The sequence below is a fragment of the Anoplopoma fimbria genome, unplaced genomic scaffold (assembly GCF_027596085.1).
Source record: "Anoplopoma fimbria isolate UVic2021 breed Golden Eagle Sablefish unplaced genomic scaffold, Afim_UVic_2022 Un_contig_13020_pilon_pilon, whole genome shotgun sequence".
Classification (NCBI taxonomy): Eukaryota; Metazoa; Chordata; class Actinopteri; order Perciformes; family Anoplopomatidae; genus Anoplopoma; species Anoplopoma fimbria.
This window is the reverse complement of record NW_026553470.1, coordinates 1-18,052: the sequence shown is the minus strand read 5'-3', so window position 1 is coordinate 18,052 and position 18,052 is coordinate 1. Positions and strand designations below refer to the sequence as shown.

Below are 18,052 nucleotides of genomic sequence, written 5' to 3'. Positions count from 1 at the left end.
TCTGATTTTCTGATTTTCCATCCCAAATGAGAAAATGTTTCATCACAAACAGCTGTAACCTGGATATGAATGCCCATCGGGTTATTGTGGGTTGCAGATGTTAAGATAATCCTTTATTAGTCCTGCAGAGGGGAAAGTTACTGTACTCCAGGAAGCCCTCCTTTCTGTGTAAAGTCGGATCCTTCTGTACGTCCATATCATTTTGAAGTTACTAACATCAAATTAACAACAAACATTTTGTCTTAAGCACCCTTTTATTTTTCAGTCGCGGCAACAAGGACATGAGAAGGACCACCAGAGGAGAGAATGTGAAAGTAATCTTGTAAGTCACTGATAATGATTCTATCCTGATGGAAAAGTCTGATGATGATGAATCAAGGATGAGTATGATGGATTTAAATGTGTTGGAAATTGTATCTATTTGTTACACTTTTTTACTGAATTAACATCAAGCTCTGGAATGTTAAGTGCAGATGGAGAGATCAAATGAGAAAAAATCTCTCTGGTTTAATAAAGCTGATTTTGAGTTATTAAAGGCAGAATTTTGTTTCATGTCAGAGGAGCAGTCGAAGCTGACAGATGTTGTGTCACACGGCCGTCTACATCTATGTCAGTTAATCCAGCAGGCATCACAGAACAAAAGAGCTGATTTTAAAGTTAATCTGGATATTATTATTATTATTATTATGGATATATCTTCAGTTTAAGAGAAGGCAAAACACACCGGTATACTTCAAAGTGTTCATTCTTGAACAAAGCTCTAATACTGAATGCTGAGACAGGCGGGAAATTGCTCAGTATACAGTATTAGAGCATTGAACAAGACTGAAAAATGCTAATTTTAGTTGAAAAATATCATTGCCCTCAAGGTATGCTGCTCTCTTTAAGTCCTTTTTAGTTCTCATTTAGACATTTTAAATCATTTCTGGCTTTATTTCAATACATATCATAACTATTACATTAGATGAAGTCTGTGATACGGAGAAAAAACCTTTGAGGTGGTTAGAGACACATACTAGCCACATGTTGAAAAGGTGTAGATGCATACGTCTCTCCGATATACATGTAGACTTTACACCTCCCACAGTGTAACTACCTCTTTATTCAGTCTGTGGAAATAACTGATCACTGGCTGATTTTCTAAACACATCCATGGTCTGTTTAGCTCAACCTGGGGGAACAATAGTGCGGGTAAGAGGGAAGGAAAAGAGGACAAGGTGAAAGAAAGTCCCCTGTTTGTCATAATGAAAATCCTTCAAGGAAGAGTCAAGTAATCCAGCTTCAAATAAAGGAAGAATGTGCAACTTGGATCATACTTTGCATTATAAATTGTTGATACAAATGTGAAAGTCAACATCCACAAGAAAAGATCACTTAAAAGTCAGGAATCATCACTTTTAACCACTTACTTTATTCATGTCAGTTACAGTAGACTTGTTTAATATCTTTATTCTATAGTTTGACGTTTTATTTCAACTTGCAAAGACTCATTCTACAGTGGTCACCAGTATTTTGTTTATTATGTAGGATGATTACTGTGTAACAATGCCTTTTTGCAGGTTCCTCTTTCTTTGGCAGGCACTCTCAGTTTTCAGTGTGAACATTTACAGTTTATGACAGCCATCTTTTGTTTTTGCATACAGCGTGTTGAATATAGACCAATGAGGAAATAAGTGGTTATCATAGCAAGTGCAGTCAGAACCCAAGATTAAAGTGATTGGTGAAGCAAAACATGAACTAATACAACAAATACACACACAATACAAATAACAGTATGTTATGTTGTATATAGTGTATTGACACTAATTGTAATGTTTTTTCCGTCTTAGGTTCCTAATGTTTTTCCCTTTTTATTCTGTCAAATAATGGTTTTGTGCCAAAGATGAAAACTACCCTCAAAGGTTCTCTATCAAATATTCAGAGCATTAATATCAACCACCACATTGTGGACCAATACGTTCAAATCTGCTTCCTTAACAAAAGGTTGAACTAAATAAGTCTTTCTATTAACAGATCTCAAGCAGTAAAACAGAGCTCAGAGTGAAACTTCAAAAATAGGAGTTTATTTGTTCACATCCTGAGCAAGGTTGTGTGGTTTTGACAGAATAACCCCAACTGTGACTGTAGCCCTGTTCCTTGTTTTTTGGAGCAAAGTCAGAGTCAACTTTAGTCTGATGAAGAGCAGTTGTGTGTAAACGTCTCCTGGGTGTAATTAATAAGCCGTCATTGGAACCCTGCAGTTTGTGAGCTATTTGTTGGTTTATTGCCGAACAGAACACAGATTATTGCATTGTGTAGTCAGACAGGGCAACCGGACAGAGACTCTATAATGTTCATCTTTGTGATACTGGGGCTGCTTGTCTGCATTGAGGCACAAGGTAAGATAAGAACACTGTTTACTTAAATGTTATCAACAGATACAGCAGCGATGCCTCTTTATTGTAAAACATGAACTGACCATCATGAAGTTGCTTCAGATTTATTTTATGATTAGCAATACATATGTCAGGGGGAGACTGATTAGCCTTTCTTTGTTTGTAAAACCCAGCAAAAAATGTTTATTTATTGATCACAAATCTAAGAAGAGGGAGTGATTTCTGAAAACTTGGGAGAAAGTTAACAAAAATCATATTACGTTTAATTTGGGCATGCTTCGTTGTGTAGATTTTTTTCTTTTTTTTTTTTCAAAGAATCAAAAAAGTTATATTTATTATAAAATAATGCAAACAATGTTCAGAGCTCAAACAAAGTCATTGCCAGACTGTGTACAAAGGTTGTTTTTTTTATTCACGAGTGTAAATATGATTTGAGAGATGTTTGTAAGTTTACCGTTCAAAAAGCTTTAAAGGGGATTAAAAGAAAATTAATTTCTATTGTTGGGGTTAAAGTGGAAGAATTCTAATATAAATGTAAGAATGTGTAACTCTTTTAGGTTTTCAAAAGGATTGTTTATAAAACTAATTTTTGAGTCTGAATGAAATATATATATATATCTTTTTTTCTTTTCTTTTTTATATAATTTGTTTGCTTGAGGGTGGCTTTATTGTTGGGAAAGTAGGATCGGCATATATAAGCTTAATGCTTCTGCCTATGCCTTTTCAGTTATATTGTATACTATATTATATATAGGCTGTGTACATTGTATTGTGTGTGATGACTGAATAAAAACACTAACTAACTAAGTCCAAAAAGTATGTTTTAAAGTCATAAAGGTGGCATCACTGTAGGCCTGAAGGATAAAAAACAAAACACTATTAAAGGCAAAAGGAATTCTGCGTCCTAATCTAAAACAAATAGCTTGTTTCTCAGGAAAAAATGGAGCAAACAAAAGTTTGGTTTTCAATGCTAAGCATTAAAGTCAAAGCCTTTAAAACGTTTAAAAAAAAAACATATTCTAGAACAATACTGACCGACATCTTTAAATAAAATTAAAAAGAGTTAAAAAGAAAAACTTTGAGCAACAACTTCCTCTCAGTGGGCTTAGCTTCACCTCTTAAACTTCTCTTTCCTGAGGCAATATGTGTCACCAGACAAAACCGGTATAAGAAATTTCATGAGAACTCTTCCAATCACTGATAAGCCATGATAAGCTGAATGTGTTTGAACTGATGGTTCAATGTATAAGAAACATAGTAGGGATGAAGTAACATTCAGTTATAATCATATATTATTTGTGATCTTTATTATTTTATGTGTCTCCTGTTTTTACAGGGCCCATTGCTGTGACTCCTGTGTTTGTGAAGAAGGGAGATGATCTGATTCTGAATGTTGATGTTGATGTTCCTGAGGATTTTGTACTTGTTGACTGGAACTTCAATAAAACGGTCAAATTAGTAAGAAATATTCCTGGTAGAGAACCAACAATCTTTTCTAATTTCACTGGAAGGATTGAGTTTCCTGTGAAACAATTCTCTGTGAAATTGAAGAATCTTCAAAAGGCAGACAGTGGAGTTTATACTGCACGAGTGTTAACGGCTCAAGGAGACCAACAACTAGTTGAACACAAGGTCACAGTTGAAGGTGAGTTTGTTCACCTTTCAGACACTGATAGAGAGTTTCTGCTATCATGTTTCTAAAATTCTTCACAGAAACTTTCCCCCCTCAGATCCAGTGTCTCCAGTTAAACTGACAGTGGACCCAGTGGACCCAGTGGACCCACTGGTCTCCAGAAGCTCCTGTAATCTCACTGTGACCTGCAGTACACAGGACTCCCACATCAGCAGCACTATTAGATGTGTCAACCAAACCTGCAGTCAGGAGGGAGGAGAGCAATCAGAGGTCACAACCTCTGATGCTTCTCTCCGGGTCTACCTGTTGCATAGCTCAATCATCTGTAACCATAGTAACCATGTTAGCTGGACCAACGACGTTATAATGATTGAACACTTTTGCCCCAAATATCCTGGTAAGACTGAAAGACAAAATTACTTCCTTATAATAATGCACAGTTTGGAGTTAGCTTAAGGGGTTGTTAACATTTCCTTCAGTTTTTAAAATATTATTTGTGTTTTAAGTGGATAAGTTCTGAACATGTCTAAACCACCTTGTAAAAACCAACTCAACTAGAGAGTACAGAAATGTTAATTATAGGAACATTTAATTTCATAAATAATTAAATAACTAATTTTCATGTTCGTTGTAGAAAGTACCATTTGCCTCCATTGCTGCATTTTTAAGAAGAGAACATATAGGCCAGCACTAGAATGAGATTGTTTCAATTAACACAAAAAAGCAAGCTAAGCAAAAGAATAAAATAAAAAATTAATCAACATAAAACTATTATGCTGTCTTACAATGCAGTCCGGAAAAATCAACTGCACATTGCAATTTTGAAATGCAGGAATTGCAGCATTTGAGTAAAGTACACAAAAAGTTATCTTGTGTCAGTTTTGTAATGTAATGTAAATGTAAAACCACCTGTTTTGTTGTTTTCCAGGTTCAGAGAGTCCGTCTGCTGGTATCTCTGTGTACCTGGTGAAGATAGTCGTGTTCTCTGTCGGTCTGGTCATCATGGTGTCGGCCGTCATCACTGTTCACCTCATGGAGAAGCTCAAGAAGCACAAATAAAGAATGCTCATGCTATACCACTGATCCACAGCTGGAGGCAGTAACACACAAGAAAAGGCAGTATAGAGGAAGAAGAATGCAAGCCAGCAAACATGGATGTAAAAAAATGTAGAATTTAAACATTTATAAAATCAGCTTTGCAAATGTTCCATGGTGAGGGTGATGGATTTAAAACATGGACTCAGTAATGCATTTTGGTAAGAAAAACTTCATGTAAACATTGTTTCTTCACAAAAAACTGCAACGGTTACCTTTTAAACAAATGCTTTATTTATTATCCATAGATTGTATCCAATTATCACTGTTCTCACTTTGTACATACAAATTATTTCAGTGGTGACCATGTAAAAATGTTTTTGGAGGATGTTATCCGGACAAAGCTGGCAACCAAGGGAGATCATACCTTCTCTTCGCTGGGGCCACGCCTATGGAATAAGCTCCTGGAGAAGATCAGGGCCTTAGACTCCCTCACCGCTTTTAAATCAAATCTTAAAACTAAGGTCTTGGCTTTGTGTAGTTTAGATTGCGTTTCTTGGGTAGTTGTTCAGTTTTACTATATATTCTTAGATTTTATTATTAGATCGACCGGTTAGAGTAGGGATAGGAGTATGAGGAAATCACAACTTATCTTCACTATCTGATATAATATTGCCTGTGTCATTTTAAATCAATTTATTCATCATTTGTATTCTTGTTTAATTATTAATCTTGTCATCCATTCATTTAATCGTATTAGAAATAAATTACCCATTTATCTCCAAGTCGTTGTCTGTCATATTATTTCAAAGTGGGAACTATGAGGTCAATGAAATCAGGACTTACGCCTAACCCTTAATATTGAGACTGGATAATTTGTTGCCATTTTTTTTTTGTTTTCCTCTGTTCAGAGTTTTCACGAGAAGTAATATTTTTATTTTAACGTAGTTTGATAAACTCGCTACAACAGTATTCTCGATGCTCTCTCTTTTATCTGCAGGTCAGTAATAGAAAAAAATCAGCATTTAAAAAAAAAAAATGTTTAACTGTTAACAATTAAAGTACTTGAGCTGCATCTAAATTGAATCTGCATTTCTGGGTGTGTCTAAATTACTCCATCCTCAAACAGCAGCACACTTTAAAGCCTCTGTGTGTGGGATTTGATATGTTGGGATGTTGGCGACTCCTAGAGGTTTTATCAAAACAATGAGCTTTGGCAGACAGCAAAGCATGCAGATACCTCTGGGACCTGACCTGGTGATGCTAAGCATGAATGGATAAAGCATAAAAACTGCACTAATTTTGAGGTTGTGTCCTTTTTCAACAATGAAAAGTATATTTTGATAATATATCACATGTATATTTATCACAAAAAATGTATCAACTTATCTGATGCAAGCATCCAAGGACATAAGATTTTTTTAAATTGTACAGATTGTGAAAAGATCAGGCAAATTTGTGATTTGTGATATTAGGCTATATAACATTGAAAACAAATCTGCCTGTGGGGGCTTTAAGGTACACAGAAGTTTGGCACAACATTGGCTATGGTAAATAATGATTAGTGTGGGATTTCCTTACTGTAGACTGTATATTGTGCGACAGGACAAGGAGTATAATGCAGCAGCTTTATTGAAAGCGGGACAAACAGCAGACAAACAGGCAGGGCCTGACTCACGTCGTGAATTCCTCTCAGGAGCGCGCCAAGCAGTCAGGGAAACAGGCAGGGGATCAGCCAAACGGAAACCAGAGGAAGCGGAGGCTATACTCGTGGTCGGGGACAGAAGTCTAAGGTGTTGACCGGGGCACAGGCAAGGCAGGGAAGTCCGAACAGGCAGAGTCGGCAACCGGCAATCAGTCCAAGGGAAATTGCTGGAAGGTTTTGGCATAAATGCGGCGAACAATCTGGCAGCGAGTGTGTGACTGACTGGGATTTAAATACTGGAGGGAGTAGGTGCAGCAGAGTGAGCAGGTGAGAGGGATTGTGCTAATGAGGAGGTGTGGCAGACAGGTGCACTGAGTAATACTGATTAGGTGAGGGATGGTGTGGTGAGAGAGAAGGGGCTGGGCTGTGAGCTGGAAATGGAACTGGGAGTGGCCGAAGTGAACTGAGAGACAGAGGCCGTTTCTCAATATGTGAACTTCTCTGTACTTGTGTCCTCGTGAACTTGTGAAACGTCATCAAGCGCGGCCCAAGTACTGTTCCAATACACAAGTTCGCATCCAGCCAAGTACGGTCCAGATACCCGGAAGTGTCCTCGCTCCGCCCATTATACCGAGGATGCATCGGAGTAGACTTGTGTGGACTTTGGACAGCCAAGTATCCCAGAATGCATTTCACCAGCAAACAAGAGCCGACAGCGGCGGAGACGGCTCACATCTGTCAGTTATAACTGTCTAAATACTGCTGCTGTTGTGTAACGGAATTTAGTTTTAACATTTTTTTAAGCGAGAATGTAGTTGTTAAGACTTAAAATATGCGGTCAATTTATCAAGATAGAGCCTGTTTGAAAAAGCGTCGACGTTTGTCGGAGATGAGAGGACCAGAGAGGAGACCGGGCGGTGGTGCTCATGTAGCCCGCTGACAGCAGCCTGATCTCGGCAAGGCTCCTCCAGATGTGCCGCTGGCTCCGGTGTCTCTGTGGTTGTGGTTGCAGATGTAACACAAAACATATACATATATATATATATATATATATAATATTTTAATATTTTCTAAATGAAAACGAAAAAAAGGCAGGGTTGTGTTTTATATCATATTTCGTTTTATTGTCAATATATTTATTTGTATTCTTATTTTTTATTTTATTCTATTTTTATTTTATTGTATAGTATGTGTATTTATTATCTGTTTCTGTGTAGTTGAGCTGCTGCAACACCCGAATTTCCCCCATGGGGATCAATAAAGGAATATAATAATAATAATAATAATAATATATGACTGAAGATAACCGGAGTAAGCGGGACCGACGAGCTGAGTTGGTGACGTCGTGACGTTGGTGACGTCATCAAGTTCGCTGCTGTTCCAATTGCAAAATGACCGTACTGCGTCCTCCCGTCCTCGGGAGTTTGTACTCCCGAGTCGAACTATCCAAGTATGAACTTGCAAGTTTGCAAGTCCATACTTGACCGTACTTGGTATTGAGAAACGGCCAGAGTGACAGGCAGGTGAACAGCTAATGACAGGAGTGTATGGAAGTAAAACTGTGACAAAGTATATGACTGCTTCAAATTCAATCATATTCAATGTGTAAGTGCTTTTAGTAGTATCATAAAACATATCTTCCCATGGTGAGGTGCCATGTCAGGCAGCTAATCCTCCTAAGGTGCAAATGTACATCATGTACTAAAGTGCTAATACATAACAAAAAATAAGTAATGCCCACACCATCAATTGTTAAGGATTCAGTAGCAAAGGACCCACTAGCAGCCACACAGCTCTTGGTTCAGAGTAGATTTATTAAAGTTCTCAAGCAACAATCCAAAGGGCAAAAACAGTCTCAAAGTCAAATAGGCAGGCAGAGGTCAAAAAATCCAAAAGTCAGAACAGAGTCCAAGGCAAAGGTATCCAAAACACAGAATCCAAACAGAGCAGGTCAAAAATCAGGCAAAGGTCAAAAATCACAGGCAGACAGAGAAACAAGATTTACAAAACGCTGGAAAGGCTCAGGAATTAACTGGCACGATCTGGCAGAGACTCCAAGGCACACCGGGCTTAAATACCCACAAACAGAAATCAGGTGTGCACACAAAATGGCGGGAAAACAAACAAAGACAGGGTGGAGTCAGGGCCACATGACTTTTCAAAACAAAAACAGAAAACACATGACAACACCACATGATCAAAGTGTAAACAAAAAGCACATGTTGCTGGAAAAACAAAACTCAAACAGCACGGTTACTAACAATCAATAGACTCAGTAGAGGCCCAGAGGCCATAGAGCACCTTGAACACAACATATTTAATCTAAACTGACTACATTCCAGTTGTTATTCTACATTAGTTTAACAGAAAGTGCTAAACCCAACATTTTACAGTGCATTGCCATGTACAATACACATAATTGTCATTTTGTCTACGTGTCTTTAACTCGAGGTCTTCCGTTTTTTTTACAACAGGAAAATGTAAAAAACTCATGAGAGTGTTGTGGGTGGGGATTTTGTGAGTTCTGTAAAAGCTTGCTTAGCATCACTCATTGGTGTTTTTTTATGGTATAAAAAGCAAACCGAGCTGAAATTCAAAGTCTTATGACTTTTATAAATGTGTAAAACATGTGTGTGTATTTATCATGATTATTATAAAGTATTGATTTCCCGGATCATGTTCCCGCTGGGCCGCAGCGTTCCCGGATCCCGTTCACCAGATCCCGTTCCCGCTGGGCCGCAGCTTTCCCCTGTTCCCGCTGGGCCGCAGCTTTCCCTTGCCTGAGAGACCATGTCGCCAGAGCCCCGGTCTCAAGAGCCCCAACCTCCAGAGTGGATCCGTCCCCCTGGTCGTCCCCAGAAATGTTAATTATAGGAATATTTAATTACATAAATAATTGTGTTCGTTGTAGAAAGTGCCATTTGCCTCCATTGCTGCATTTTTAAGTAGAGAACATATAGGCCAGCACTTGAACGAGATTGTTTCAATTAGCACAAAAAAGCAAGCTAAGCTAAAGAATTACATTACATTACATTACATTACAGTCATTTAGCAGACGCTTTTATCCAAAGCGACTTACAGGAAGTGTATTCAACATAGGTATTCAAGAGAACTACTAGTCACCAGAAGTCATAAGTGCATCTCCTTTCTTAAACAAGCATCTCAAAGTATAAGCCAGAGCAAAAGTATAGTGCAGAGGCAGATTACTACGAAAACAATAATTGCAACAGACTAATCCGAATATAGTAAGTGCTACAAACTACTACGAATAGGATAAGTGCAGTAAACAAATACAAATTCAATAAGTGCAGCGAACTGATACGAATACAGTAAGTGCAGCAACTAATACGAGTGCAATAAGTGCTACGAGGAAGGCTCCGGGTAGTACTTCCTGAAGAGGTGAGTTTTCAGCCTGCGCCTAAAGATGGGCAGCGACTCTGCTGTCCTGACGTCAGTGGGGAGTTCATTCCACCACTGAGGGGCCAGGACAGAAAAAAAGCTGTGACCGGGTGGATCGGCCGCAGGGACCTCTGAGCGACGGGGCAACCAATCGCCCGAGACTCATTCTACAGTGGTCACCAGTATTTTGTTCATCATGTAGGATGATTACTGTGTAACAATGCCTTTTTGCAGGTTCCTCTTTCTTTGGCAGGCACTCTCAGCTTTCAGTGTGAACATTTACAGTTTATGACAGCCATCTTTTGTTTTTGCATACAGCGTGTTGAATATAGACCTATGAGGCAGGAAGTGGTTATCATAGCAAGTGCAGTCAGAACCCAAGATTAAAGTGATTGGTGAAGCAAAACATGAACTAATACAGCAAATACACACACAATACAAATAACAGTATGTTATGAGTCATATAGTGTATTGACACTAATTGTAATGTTTTTTCCGTCTTAGGTTCCTAATGTTTTTCCCTTTTTATTCTGTCAACTAATGGTTTTGTGCCAAAGATGAAAACTACCCTCAAAGGTTCTCTATCAAATATTCAGAGCATTAATATCAACCACCACGTTGTGGACTTATATGTTCAAATCTGCTTCCTTAACAAAGGGTTGAACTAAATAAGTCTTTGTGTTAACAGATCTCAAGCAGTAAAACAGAGCTCAGAGAGGAACTTCAAAGAGAGGAGCGTATTTGTTCACATCCTGAGCAAGGTTGTGTGGTTTTGACAAAATATCCCCAACTGTGACTGTAGCCCTGTTCCTTGTTTTTTGGAGCAAAGTCAGAGTCAACTTTAGTCTGATGAAGAGCAGTTGTGTGTAAACGTCTCCTGGGTGTAATTAATAAGCCGTCATTGGAACCCTGCAGTTTGTGAGCTATTTGTTGGTTTATTGCCGAACAGAACACAGATTATTGCATTGTGTAGTCAGACAGGGCAACCGGACAGAGACTCTATAATGTTCATCTTTGTGATACTGGGGCTGCTTGTCTGCATTGAGGCACAAGGTAAGATAAGAACACTGTTTACTTAAATGTTATCAACAGATACAGCAGCGATGCCTCTTTATTGTAAAACATGAACTGACCATCATGAAGTTGCTTCAGATTTATTTTATGATTAGCAATACATATGTCAGGGGGAGACTGATTAGCCTTTCTTTGTTTGTAAAACCCAGCAAAAAAAAAGATTTTTATTGATCACAAATCTAAGAAGAGGGAGTGATTTCTGAAAACTTGGGAGAAAGTTAAAAAAAATCATATTACATTTAATTTGGGCATGCTTCGTTGTGTAGATTTTTTAAATTATTTTTCAAAAAGTGACAGACAGGTTAAAGAATCAAAAAAATTGAAGTTATTATATTTATTATAAAATAATGCAAACAATGTTCAGAGCTTAAACAAAGTCATTGCCAGACTGTGTACAAAGGTTTTTTTCAATACACAAGTGTAAATATGATTTGAGAGATGTTTGTAAGTTTACCGTTCAAAAAGCTATAAATGGGATTAAAAGAAGATTAATTTCTATTGTTGGGGTTAAAGTATGGAAGAATTCTAATATAAATGTAAGAATGTGTAACTCTTTTTTGGTTTTCTAAAGGACTGTTTACAAAACTATTTTTGTCTGAATGAAATATATATATATCTTTTTTTTTTCTTTTCTATATAATTTGTTTGCTTGAGGGTGGCTTTATTGTTGGGAAAGTAAGATAGGCATATATAAGCTTAATGCTTCTGCCTATGCCTTTTCAGTTATATTGTATACTACATTATATATAGGCTGTGTACATTGTATTGTGTGTGATGACTGAATAAAAACACTAACTAACTAAGTCCAAAAAGTATGTTTTAAAGTCATAAAGGTGGCACCACTGTAGGCCTGAAGGATAAAAAAACCTAAAAACTACTAACTTCCTCTCAGTGGACTTAGTTTCACTTCTTAAACTTCTCTTTCCTGAGGCAATATGTGTCACCAGACAAAACTGACATAAGAGATTTTATGAGAACTCTTCCAATCACTGATAAGACATGATAAGCTGAAGGTGTTTGAACTGATGGTTCAATGTATAAGAAACATAGTAGGGATGAAGTAACATTCAGTTATAATCATATATTGTGTGTGATGTTTATTGTTTTATGTGTCTACTGTTTTTACAGGGCCCATTGCTGTGACTCCTGTGTTTGTGAAGAAGGGAGATGATCTGCTTCTGAATGTTGATGATGTTCCTGAGGATTTTGTACTTGTTGACTGGAACTTCAATAAAACGGTCAAATTAGTAAGATTTATTCCTGGTAGAGAACCATCAATCTTTCCTGCTTTCACTGGAAGGATTGAGTTTCCTGTGAAAAAATTCTCTGTGAAATTGAAGAATCTTCAAAAGGCAGACAGTGGAGTTTATACTGCACGAGTGGTTACGATTCTAGGAGACCAACCACCAGTTGAATACAAGGTCACAGTTGAAGGTGAGTTTGTTAACCTTTCAGACACTGATAGAGAGTTTCTGTCTCATGTTTCTAAAATTCTTCACAGAAACTTTCCCCCTCAGATCCAGTGTCTCCAGTTAAACTGACAGTGGTCCCAGTGGACCCAGTGGACCCACTGGTCTCCAGAAGCTCCTGTAATCTCACTGTGACCTGCAGTACACATGACTCCAACATCAGCAGCACTATTAGATGTGTCAACCAAACCTGCAGTCAGGAGGGAGGAGAGCAATCAGAGGTCACAACCTCTGGTGCTTCTCTCCGGGTCCACCTGTTGAATAGCTCAATCATCTGTAACCATAGTAACCATGTTAGCTGGACCAACGACGTTAAAATTATTGAAGACTCTTGCCCCAAATATCCTGGTAAGACTGAAAGACAAAATGACTTCCTTATAATAATGCACAGTTTGGAGTTAGCTTAAGGGGTTGTTTTTATTATATATATATAACGTGTGTTTTAAGTGGATACGTTCTGATCATGTCTAAACCACCTTGTCAGGCTTTGGGGGGAAAAACAGAAATGTTAATTATCGGAACATTTAATTACATAAATTATTAAATAACAAATTTTCATGTTCGGTGTAGAAAGTACCATTTGCCTCCATTACTGCATTTTTAAGTAGAGAACATGTAGGCCAGCACTAGAACGAGATTGTTTCAATTAACACAAAAAAGCAAGCTAAGCAAAAGAATAAAATAAAAAATTAATCAACATAAAACTATCAATGCAGTCCGGAAAAATCAACTGCACATTGCAATTTTGAAATGCAGGAATTGCAGCATTTGAGTAAAGTACACAAAAAGTTATCTTGTGTCAGTTTTGTACTGAAACCACCTGTTTTGTTGTTTTCCAGGTTCAGAGAGTCCGTCTGCTGGTGTCTCTGTGTACCTGGTGAAGATAGTCGTGTTCTCTGTCGGTCTGGTCATCATGGTGTCGGCCGTCATCACTGTTCACCTCATGGAGAAGCTCAAGAAGCACTAATAAAGAATGCTCATGCTAAACCACTGATCCACAGCTGGAGGCAGTAACACACAAGAAAAGGCAGTATAGAGGAAGAAGAATGCAAGCCAGCAAACATGGATGTAAAAAAATGTAGAATTTAAACATTTATAAAATCAGCTTTGCAAATGTTCCATGGTGAGGGTGATGGATTTAAAACATGGACTCAGTAATGCAAAACTTCATGTAAACATTGTTTCTTCACAAGAAAACTGCAACGGTTACCTTTTAAACAAATGCTTTATTTATTATCCATTGATTGTATCCAATAATCACGGTCAGAGGTGACCATGTAAAAATGTTTTTGGAGGATGTTATCCGGACAAAGCTGGCAACCAAGGAGATCATACCTTCTCTTCGCTGGGGCCACGCCTATGGAATAAGCTCCTGGAGAAGATCAGGGCCTTAGACTCCCTCACCGTTTTTAAATCAAATCTTAAAACTAAGGTCTTGGCTTTGTGTAGTTTAGATTGCGTTTCTTGGGTAGTTGTTCAGTTTTACTATATATTCTTAGATTTTATTATTAGATCGACCGGTTAGAGTAGGGATAGGAGTATGAGGAAATCACAACTTATCTTCACTATCTGATATAATATTGCCTGTGTCATTTTAAATCAATTTATTCATCATTTGTATTCTTGTTTAATTATTAATCTTGTCATCCATTCATTTAATCGTATTAGAAATAAATTACCCATTTATCTCCAAGTCGTTGTCTGTCATATTATTTCAAAGTGGGAACTATGAGGTCAATGAAATCAGGACTTACGCCTGAGATATTGAGACTGGATAATTTGTTGCCATTTTTTTTTTGTTTTCCTCTGTTCAGAGTTTTCACGAGAAGTAATATTTTTATTTTAACGTAGTTTGATAAACTCGCTACAACAGTATTCTCGATGCTCTCTCTTTTATCTGCAGGTCAGTAATAGAAAAAAATCAGCATTTAAAAAAAAAATGTTTAACTGTTAACAATTAAAGTACTTGAGCTGCATCTAAATTGAATCTGCATTTCTGGGTGTGTCTAAATTACTCCATCCTCAAACAGCAGCACACTTTAAAGCCTCTGTGTGTGGGATTTGATATGTTGGGATGTTGGCGACTCCTAGAGGTTTTATCAAAACAATGAGCTTTGGCAGACAGCAAAGCATGCAGATACCTCTGGGACCTGACCTGGTGATGCTAAGAATGAATGGGCAAAGCATAAAAAGTGCACCAATTTTGAGGTTATCTCCTTTATCAACAATGAAAAGTATATTTTGATAAAATATCACATGTATATTTATCACAAAAAATGTATCAACTTATCTGATGCAAGCATCCAAGGACATAAGATTTTTTGAATTGTACAGATTGTGAAAAGATCAGGCAAATTTGTGATTTGTGATATTAGGCTATATAACATTGAAAACAAATCTGCCTGTGGGGGCTTTAAGGTACACAGAAGTTTGGCACAACATTGGCTATGGTAAATAATGATTAGTGTGGGATTTCCTTACTGTAGACTGTATATTGTGCGACAGGACAAGGAGTATAATGCAGCAGCTTTATTGAAAGCGGGACAAACAGCAGACAAACAGGCAGGGCCTGACTCACGTCGTGAATTCCTCTCAGGAGCGCGCCAAGCAGTCAGGGAAACAGGCAGGGGATCAGGCAAACGGAAACCAGAGGAAGCGGAGGCTATACTCGTGGTCGGGGACAGAAGTCTAAGGCGTTGACCGGGGCACAGGCAAGGCAGGGAAGTCCGAACAGGCAGAGTCGGCAACCGGCAATCAGTCCAAGGGAAATTGCTGGAAGGTTTTGGCATAAATGCGGCGAACAATCTGGCAGCGAGTGTGTGACTGACTGGGATTTAAATACTGGAGGGAGTAGGTGCAGCAGAGTGAGCAGGTGAGAGGGATTGTGCTAATGAGGAGGTGTGGCAGACAGGTGCACTGAGTAATACTGATTAGGTGAGGGATGGTGTGGTGAGAGAGAAGGGGCTGGGCTGTGAGCTGGAAATGGAACTGGGAGTGGCCGAAGTGAACTGAGAGACAGAGTGACAGGCAGGTGAACAGCTAATGACAGGAGTGTATGGAAGTAAAACCAATTTTGAGGGAGATTGGATGTCTCTGGATTTGAACAAGATTCTGCAGTGTTAGATCAACAAAGGTCCATCCAGTCTCGCTACAAGTGTATGGAACTGAGATTCCATTTCTGTATCCATACAAGTGTGTAATGTTAATTAATCTCATGGTGAAGGAAAGTATGTGATTTTTTTGTTAAAAATGTTAAATTAATTAATTTACTAAGCAGGAGCACGCCAACATTAGGAGACAAAGGAATCTGAAATCGTGGCAAAACGGGAGATCAGTCCGAGGGTAAGTGCGGAAGGTCATGCATACTTCAGAGAACGATCTGGCAGTGAGTGTGTGTGTGACTGGAGCTTATATACTGAGTTGAGCTGATGAGGTGAGACAGAATGAGAGGAGAGTATGGAGCAGAACTGTGACACAAGACAAAGAAAGAAAGATCTGCCAACAGTTTCCACTAATCAGCAAGTTTTTTGATACTACTAAAAGCACTTACACATTGAATATGATTGAATTTGAAGCAGTCATATACTTTTAAATAGATGCTTCCTTCTTAAAAAAAGCTATTCTGATTTTCTGATTTTCCATCTCAAATGAGAGAATGTTTCATCACAAACAGCTGTAACCTGGATATGAATGCCCATCGGGTTATTGTGGGTTGTAGATGTTAAGATAATCCTTTATTAGTCCTGCAGAGGGAATGTTACTGTACTCCAGGAAGCCCTCCTTTCTGTGTAAAGTGGGATCCTTCTGTACGTCCATATCATTTTGAAGTTACTAACATCAAATTAACAACAAACATTTTGTCGAAGCCCCATGAGAAGGACATGAGAAGGACCACCAGAGGAGAGAATGTGAAAGTAATCTTGTAAGTCACTGATAATGATTCTATCCTGATGGAAAAGTCTGACGATGATGAATCAAGGATGAGTATGATGGATTTAAATGTGTTGGAAATTGTATGTATTTGTAAAAAATGTACTGAATTAACATCAAGCTCTGGAATGTTAAGTGCAGATGGAGAGATCAAATGAAAAAATCTCTCTGGTTTAATAAAGCTGATTTTGAGTTATTAAAGGCAGTATTTTGTTTCATGTCAGAGGAGCAGTCGAAGTTTACGGAAGTTGTGTCACAAGGCCGTCTTAGATTGATAAAATATGAGAGCCATGGCGTGATGGGAAGGTAGTCACAATTCAACCTATGGACACAAACTGGATTAATTTATGTTGTTCAAAGAATTTCTTTTTTTTTCTTTTTTTAAATGGGACTATTTGGAATTTACTCGTTACATAAAATGTCTTACAGTCTCTTCCTGAGAATTTTTTTTGTTGAGCGACAAATCTCCTTACCACTTCCTCATGCATAACAGTTTGCAGAATGGGGCCGTGGGTCGCACTTCTCTTTATCGTTTATCTGCTGCGTTCATGTGAAGCACAAGGTAAGAACTTTATTTTATATACATTTATGGTTGTTGATCGTCTTTATTTGTTTTCAAGGTCAAAGCTTTTGTTAGGCAGCACTATTTCACCAATAGAAGTTAGATGACAAACTTTCAGACTTATTTTTGAACTATCCAATTTAGAGAAATGCAATTCTCAGAGATGTGCTCATTGTCAATTCTTTCAATAATGATGCTAATAAAATCTTTTATTGAGATACGTTGAGATATGCATCTATGTCAGTTAATCCAGCAGGCGTCACGGAACAAAAGAGCTGAGTGTTTCTTTAAAGTTAATCTGGATATTATTATTATTATTATTATGGATATATCTTCAGTTTAAGAGAAGGCAAAAGACACCAGTATACTTCAAAGTGTTCATTCTTGAACAGGGCTCTAATACTGAATACTGAGACAGGCGGGAAATTGCTCAGTATACAGTATAAGAGCGTTGAACAAGACTGAAAAATGCTAATTTTAGTTGAACAATATCATTGCCCTCAAGGTATGCTGCTCTCTTTAAGTCCTTTTTAGTTCTCATTTAGACATTTTAAATCATTTCTGGCTTTATTTCAATACATATCATAACTATTACATTAGATGAAGTCTGTGATACGGAGAAAAAACTTTGAGGTGGTTAGAGACACATACTAGCCACATGTTGAAAAGGTGTAGATGCATACGTCTCTCCGATATACATGTAGACTTTACACCTCCCACAGTGTAACTACCTCTTTATTCAGTCTGTGGAAATAACTGATCACTGGCTGATTTTCTAAACACATCCATGGTCTGTTTAGCTCAACCTGGGGGAACAATAGTGCGGGTAAGAGGGAAGGAAAAGAGGACAAGGTGAAAGAAAGTCCCCTGTTTGTCATAATGAAAATCCTTCAAGGAAGAGTCAAATAATCCAACTTCAAATAAAGGAAG

The 18,052-nt window shown here is 37.9% G+C and overlaps 2 protein-coding genes across 2 annotated transcripts; both read left to right on the top strand.

Annotated features, from left to right (window-relative positions):
* Positions 1-2,143: 2,143 nt before the first annotated feature.
* Positions 2,144-5,814, top strand: LOC129116552 (uncharacterized). The gene is made up of 4 exons (XM_054627403.1): positions 2,144-2,378; positions 3,712-4,020; positions 4,106-4,405; positions 4,937-5,814. Exons 1-4 carry the CDS (start codon positions 2,330-2,332, stop codon positions 5,065-5,067), a joined length of 789 nt encoding a protein of 262 aa, XP_054483378.1. The 5' UTR covers positions 2,144-2,329; the 3' UTR covers positions 5,068-5,814.
* A 5,102-nt stretch (positions 5,815-10,916) lies between these two features.
* On the top strand, positions 10,917-14,306 carry LOC129116553 (uncharacterized). The gene is made up of 4 exons (XM_054627404.1): positions 10,917-11,140; positions 12,290-12,595; positions 12,679-12,978; positions 13,470-14,306. The coding sequence occupies exons 1-4, from the start codon at positions 11,092-11,094 to the stop codon at positions 13,595-13,597; spliced, it is 783 nt and encodes a 260-aa protein (XP_054483379.1). The 5' UTR covers positions 10,917-11,091; the 3' UTR covers positions 13,598-14,306.
* The last annotated feature ends 3,746 nt before the right edge of the window (positions 14,307-18,052 follow it).

Excerpts from the sequence above, each read along its gene's own strand:
- LOC129116552 (XM_054627403.1), top strand. The coding sequence starts at position 2,330 with ATGTTCATCTTTGTGATACTGGGGCTGCTTGTCTGCATTGAGGCACAA. Across the intron at positions 2,379-3,711 it reads TGTCTGCATTGAGGCACAAG|GGCCCATTGCTGTGACTCCT; the intron begins GTAAGATAAGAA and ends CTGTTTTTACAG. Across the intron at positions 4,021-4,105 it reads ACACAAGGTCACAGTTGAAG|ATCCAGTGTCTCCAGTTAAA; the intron begins GTGAGTTTGTTC and ends TTCCCCCCTCAG.
- LOC129116553 (XM_054627404.1), top strand. The coding sequence starts at position 11,092 with ATGTTCATCTTTGTGATACTGGGGCTGCTTGTCTGCATTGAGGCACAA. Across the intron at positions 11,141-12,289 it reads TGTCTGCATTGAGGCACAAG|GGCCCATTGCTGTGACTCCT; the intron begins GTAAGATAAGAA and ends CTGTTTTTACAG. Across the intron at positions 12,596-12,678 it reads ATACAAGGTCACAGTTGAAG|ATCCAGTGTCTCCAGTTAAA; the intron begins GTGAGTTTGTTA and ends TTTCCCCCTCAG.